General features: G+C 37.8%; 1 protein-coding gene across 1 annotated transcript in view; it reads right to left on the bottom strand.

Annotated features, from left to right (window-relative positions):
• Positions 1-460: 460 nt before the first annotated feature.
• Positions 461-7,298, bottom strand: part of LOC145676675 (lipase 3-like) — a 70,263-nt gene continuing 63,425 nt past the window's right edge. Inside the window, exon 9 of the mRNA XM_081747519.1 lies at positions 461-1,368. Coding sequence (XP_081603645.1) covers positions 1,216-1,368 — 153 coding nt within the window. The 3' untranslated portion in view covers positions 461-1,215. The remainder of the gene's footprint in view (positions 1,369-7,298) is intronic.

Below are 7,298 nucleotides of genomic sequence, written 5' to 3'. Positions count from 1 at the left end.
TCGTTACTTGAATCCAGCTTGTGGAATGCTTGCATGCTTTCCAATCAAGCCGGATGCAAGTTTGCCGACTTCCAATGCAAGCTTACAGCAAGCGGCTTGCAAGTTGTCTCTGCTAGTTGGGAACGTTTTGTTGAGAAATATAATAAAAAAACACTAAGAAAACAAAACGAGCATTTCTCATTTAATGAGTTTTTTTTAAAAATATTATTTTCTCGCAAACCAACTGCAGGTTTTAGCCACGGTTCTACCCATCATATGACATGTATGTTATAGCCAGGCAGCGCAAAAACATCAAGTGAGATGTGGGAGAAAACGCGAATTCCCCGATATCCCGAGAAAACCCACAGATATGGTGTTGTCCACCACAAATTACTTGAACGAGAATCGAACGAGGGACCCCACGCACCAGAGATAAGCGCTCTACCATCCTACTTTCTGGCACGGTGATAAAGCGCTTACCTCTGGTGCATGGGGTCCCTCGTTCGATTTTCGTTCAAGTAATTTGTGGTGGACAACACCATATCTGTGGGTTTTCTCGGGATATCGGGGAATTCGCGTTTTCTCCCACATTATCATTCCAAAGTTCCTCCATCATCATTCACTTGTTTTAATTAAGTGAGAGTTGACACAAATAAACCTGGACTGTTATTATCAGTGTTTTTACCCACCCTTCTCAATTTGAGGGGATCTAAAGTTCTAGGAGGGGAAGACCATATTTATCACCAAGATGCAACAGCTACACCTTCAAACATTTTGAGTAAGAATTCCAGAATTATGAGGGGAGGGATTTTTCTCTCCTAATATGTCAAGATAATGGATAAAACACTGTTATTATCACTTCTAAGGAGTGATGTACGCAGAATTTCGTCAAGGAGGGCTTTAAGCACTCACTTTTCTTTTCTTGCTAAGGTTATTGTAAGTTTTTTTTTTTGTATAGAGCATATTTTAATATTATAAATGTTTATTTTTCCATATCTTGTTCAAGAGGGGATTCAATCCGCGACCCCCCCCCCACCTTGTGTACATCATTTCTCATAAGTTAACATTTTCTCTCTTCAGCAAAGCCAGTGAAGAAGTTGTTTTACTGTAATTTTATTCGAATGAGTGCTTTTATAATTTTTATTTTCATGCTGTAGTTTCAAGGATTTTTTTTTTTTTTTTTTTTTTTTTTTGTAAACGAAATAGAAGAATAAACAAAAGAAGTTATAAAGCACGTTAGCTTTCGATCTTTAGCAGACTGATCACTCTTTGGTAGAGCAGTGAATCCGCTTTGGTCCCCCACAGGAAGTCCATGTGATTAAATTTGGCGAACGGAACTCTGAACTTTCCTTTCATGTTGGGGAGCTTCTGAGAAAGCCAATAAACATCCTGGAAAAGAATTAAAACAAAAGGAAATTAGAATTTGGTAATCAATTACCTAGTGACATTTCTTTGTCACACATAACAACGTAAAATAATGACTTATTGTGTTGATTCATTAGAAATTAATGTGATCAATGAACTAGAGAAGTGAATTATTGATTTCTAAGAAGGAGTTCGATTTCCCATAGCTCCTTTATACAGGGTGTTTCAAAAGAACACCAACGCTTGGGAGGTGATTCATGACACCAAGATAAGACAAAGTATAGATCAACCTGGGTGCACAAATGTTTCCTTTCGGAGTTATAGGCTGTCGAAAACACGAACAATGAACTTTAAAGGTCCATAGCTCCAAAACTATAAGGCCTACCCTAGTTGGACATATTAGTTTCTAAATGAAGTTTGACCCGACTACAGTAGGTCCCATAGTGTTAGAGCTATGGACCTTTAAAGTTAATTTTTTCATGTTTTCGGTAGCCTAAAACTCCGAAAGGACGCATTTGTGCACCCAGGTTGGTCTATACTTTTCGTTTTATCTTGGTGTCAGGAATCACTTCCTCAACGTTGTCAGTGTTGTTTTGAAAGACCCTGTATATTTACCCTGTCTGTGCATGTGTCCGTCCAAACTTTTTCATTTATTTCCCTTGTCTCTTCATGTATCCGTCGAAACTTAGCCCATGTGCTAATATTGTTGCATACATGAATTCGTGCATCACTGGCTCAAACTTCTTGATGTTTAAGGCGTGGCCTCTTTTTTACAATATCCAATGAAAGTTACGCGAGGTTGTCTAATAGTCGATGCTTGAGATAAACATTATTTGCACTCAAAAACGTCTTCGTTCATATAATGTTAGTGTGTGGTTAGGAAAAAAAGAAAATAAAAGAAAGGAAAGAAGGGAGAAAAGTATGAATCTACGCACAGTGGTTCGTTATTTTGTTGTAAGATTGTTTCTTCATACATAAGTCAATCTAGACCAGTATTTGTTCTTTCACCTTCTTGGTTGGAAGGTTTATTTCTTTCTCCCATCTGTGTTTCACGAAAGAAATGTTTCACATTATTCTTGTACACCAAAGGAAATAAAATCTGACAACGTCGCTCTTAAGCGCCATTAGCTTTAGCCAAACATCAAGAGGTTTGAGCCGGACAGTAGGTAAGTTTGTTCTGTTAATTTGTAGTGATGTGACTTTCCTCACGAGCCGCCCTTGGTCTCGCTCAAAACGAAAGCTCATTTTGTACAATTGTACTCTATGTTATTGACCTCCCATACCACCTCCCATCTTTACGTAGTCCTTACGTAAGAAATGTCGATGTTTAAATGTTTTAACTACATACAGGGCCGTAACATGTGGGGGGCCGGAGACAACTGATCTCCTTCATTTAAGCTCTCCATCTTTTGAGAAGGAAGGGGGCGCGATTCAAGATTAAACTTTTTTACAAAATATGATAACGATAGAAACTTGAAAGTATAAATGAAGTGTGGAATAGGTTCAACAGATCCAAAAAATAACAACTTAAATGTCATCTGGATTCTTTTCCCTAAAATCTCTGCTATTAGACGCAGGCCCGTAGGCAGCCCAAAAATGTAGGAGGGCTGCTGTAGAATTTTGGGAGGGCCCGATCCAACTATATTATAGTTTATCATCATCTTATAGTTTATTAGCAAGATCGTGAACATTTTAGAGGTCCATTTAAAATTTAGGGGGACCGGCCCCCGTACCTCGGGCGTGGTTAGGCCCCCCCAAAAGTATAAATCTACTCTGGGTTTTACTTTAATAAAACACCAACTGCGGCCCCTGGAAGTAATAAAGATGTTGATTACTGTTTTAAATTCCACGCGGGTCCAAATTTGATCAGTGGCGGATTTGGGCCGGAGCCGGAGAGGCATAGGTCCCCTCAGTTTTTTGAGTGATAAAAAACATTAAGCTATTATATATTTTTGAAAGTTTACAGTAAACTAATGATGTATCTATCATAGTCTGGGTTCTGGTGTCCCCTCCCAGTTCTTACATTCTAGATCCGCCACTGAATTTGATATTTGATATTTTATGTAATAGGAGTTCCAATTTCATATTTTTCTAGGGAGTTGCCCTTCGAGAAGAAGTTCCACGTTACGGTAGAGACAACGAATTCTTTTTCTATTGTTATTCTAAAAATCAAATGGATGGAATACGTCTGCGAAAACGTAACATGGACAGGATCGCTCATACTTGCATTTCATCTATCTGGTTTCACCCATTTAATGAAGTTCTCAATTTGAACTGTAGATGGCACTGTAGCTGTATACCAGTTTCCTTGCATCTACTGAGCTCTAGTGGCAATAATTGGAAGTTAAAAGAAGCAGTCTTATATCCTGTCAATTTTGCGAATGGAGACTTCAGTTTTGCTTACGCTAATATGAACAAGCATCAAGATAAACGTATGAATAAGAGTAGCGAAGAGCGCGAAGATGGACAAAAATATACTAATACAAATGGATCAAAACCTACGGAAAACATTTCGTATGCATCAGATATTGAACGGGCACTGTCAGTGGAGGATTTACGTATAAACTCAACAAGCTCTAGCTTAGGACCAGGGGCACATCTACAGGGGTAAGATCCACAAGGTCGGGACCCTGCAAAACTTCCTAGCTCAACATACACTTGTACACTTTCTCAATCAAAACATATTTGTTTAACAGGAAGACTATTGATATATAATGGTGCCCTCGCATAGCGTAGTTGCTAACGCTCTCGCCTTCGGTACGAGCGGTCCCGGACTCGGTTCCCGGTTGGAGCACTCGGTCGAAAAATTGTAAAACACTTTTTGAGGCCAGCCAGCGTGAATGAGGTTTTCCTGAGTTTTCCTGATTTACACCAGGTAAATGCCGAGGTAGTATGAAACTTATAGGTCTAGGCTCCTTCCTTCCTTCCCTTTCCCCGAATAGTGTGCTCCCCGAGGGACGTCATCCCTCAAAACGTGACGGGCTAAATGGCCTCAGATGCCGAAAGCCCAGAAATCTAAATCCTAAATTGATGTATAATGAAAATTTGATCTTACAGTTCATATTGTGAGGTGCAGGTAGCCAGAGCCGAAACTAAGGTTACCAAAGAACACCAACACAAATAAAAAGTAAATAAATAAATGTGGAGTGGCTGGGAATATTCAAATCTAAAGTAAAATTACCATAATATGCAAATTACAGGTAACTGTATAGTTACTTCCCTTCTTGGAGATGAAGGTAATCTCCTGTAAGAGCCGCCACTACCACAGGTGAATTCGGTAGAGCATGAATAATTTCAATTAATAAGAACAACAGATCTCAGGGATATCTGTACAACAGTCATGGTCTAGACGCTACTATAGTGAGTTTATGGAAAATCTCAAAAGGTTATAGAAAAAAAAATCTACTTTAAAACAACAGGTAGCAGCCTGTTTAACAACTCACTATACTCATGACTGTTTTTCAATGGTTCTCTGGGCAGTATACTCTCCGGGCCCCATTCAGAGAGCTGGTCAGACATACACCCAACAAGGGAAAATGCTTCCTTGTCTCACACTCCTGAAACAGAACATTTTCATTAGCAGTAGGTACTCACCCTGCAGCAAATTGACTTCAACACAAATTCTGATTAGAGATGGCGGTTTATTTCCAAGATAATGAAACATCAAGATGAGTGTGGATGTTGATGATAACACTCCAATACACTGATACTTAAACTTCTTATGTAGTGCACTACTAACACACTGACACTATGATATATATTGATATATATATATATATATATATATATATATATATATATATATATATATATATATATATATATATATATATATATTGATATATATATATATATATATATATATATATATATATATATATATATATATATATATATATATATACAACACTTGTTTCACTATATAAAAAAATTAGAAGGGGGAGGACGAAAACTTATTATTTAAGGTCTGGTTGACCTTAGAAAAAAAAGAACATTTTATACAAATTTCTTTACTGCTCAGTTGATGAGTTCATAGTCTCTGTCAGTCTCAGAGAGGAGAAAATACTATCACACAAAATATCATTTTAGGCAACACGTTAAATGAAGATAAAAAAAAACAAAATTAAATTGATCATATATCTTGTATGTTCGCTGCACTGTTCCTGTAGCTGACTTATCGTTCATGTACCCAGTTCTAGTACAAAGTCACCATGTCCTTACACATTCCCATTTCACTGTAGAGGGTGAATGTTCATGTTAACTGTTTAATAGGCTGGACGATGAATTCTCTGGACGTGGACATGTGGTATGTCCATGAAAGCAAGCATTACAAATGCTTGGAACCTTGTTCAGAAAGTCCAAGGAAGGCACTGTGTTTGTGACGTTACAGGCCTTAAAATATCTCAACTGAGATATATTACTTTTACGTTTTCACTGCCATACTGGACGTGTAAAGGTTTCCCCATTCTATAGGTCGGGTATTAGACAAGATGTTTACTTTAGTTCTTCTCCTATAAGTTTTCAGTTAGCATGATAAAAAAAATAATAATTATTATTAAACGTAACTCTCCATTATAAATTGTAGTTAACTTGTATGACTAAGCTTCTACTGCTTAGATAAGCGCACTGTTCAACACGTTCTTTAATTCACACTCAATAGTGATTAGTATAGACAAAGTTTATCACTCACACGAAGTTCCGAATACATCACATGATGTATTTCGACAGGAATCTCCACGGGGACCGAAAATGTCCTCACGTTCCTGGGATATCACTAACCGTTAAGCATAGAAGTAGAGATGACTTCCTTACTATGATTGTACGTGTTTCCACTTCCAGATGAGAGAACGAACTACTCTTGTTCACTCACGAAACAAGTATATTTACTTCACAAAACTTCAGAAACAGAAGGACTCGCTCCTTCTTGGGTCTTGCAACAAAAGGTTTGTTGCCCCAGGCAAATCTTCTGGGTGGTCTTTTGCAGAAATCATATGAAACCCTGCCTATGTCTGCACTTACTACCCCGCAGTTCTTTGACAGGTGCTGCCATTGCTTCAACTGTGGTCACTTTTGATAGCTTCTGCTACCCCCAGAAGTCTATGAAGTTTTCAAAACAACTAATTGTTTTCACATATAAACAGTATTTTGAATAATAGCAGAACGGGTTATCATACACAAAATTAAAGTAAAATACACATAGATTACATAGTTATAATTGACATAAACTGTCATCTCTCTCAGTACGGGGAATAAGCCCAATTTCCTGCGGCTGCCTTTCAACCGTCTGCTACTAATTGGCATCCATGTTTTTAAGGAGAGAGAAAAAGGAAACATCTTTGGTTATTATCAATTTTACCAATTACAAGATCCAAATGTCTTGTACGAAAGGGATACACGTTGATAAAATAAAACATAATTTTGTACGGTATTTCCAAGAACAATTGGAGCGTAATACGTTAATATTAATATTTTACATAGAAAAATGAGTCAAAATAATGTAAACTTTTTAAACTGGTGTTGCATCTTGGGAAAAAATGAAAAGGTCCGCTCGCTGACGGTACCGGCTATGGGTGAAGGGGGGGTGGAAGTGACGCTTGAGCTTGCTGCTATCCAAAATCACACCTATAGAAATCCAAAAACTCACATGTTGACGCTAAAATTTTTACAACTTTTTATACAATAGAAGTTGAGCGTCTGTAACCACTATTTCCAAATCAGTGTTGTTTCACTAAGAAAGTGAGTAGGATCCTTCCTGTGTATAATACGTCTTATTCTGTCCCTCTGCTAGTGGTTTCTTGAAACAGTGAGTTGGGAGGGACCTCCTATCTAGTATGCTCGGCGACAATGAGTCGGGAGAGAACAAGAAAAAAAAGTTCTCTGTCAGCGCTAGCTCCGTCTTCCACGATTCTCAACTCAATGCATGATTCCCATAGAATATGCCTATTTCTTGAATA

The sequence above is a fragment of the Thermobia domestica genome, unplaced genomic scaffold (assembly GCF_964235325.1).
Source record: "Thermobia domestica unplaced genomic scaffold, izTheDome1.hap1.1 HAP1_SCAFFOLD_285, whole genome shotgun sequence".
Taxonomy (NCBI): Eukaryota; Metazoa; Arthropoda; class Insecta; order Zygentoma; family Lepismatidae; genus Thermobia; species Thermobia domestica.
Note: the sequence above shows the minus strand (reverse complement) of the source record. Positions and strands in the feature narration are given on the sequence as shown.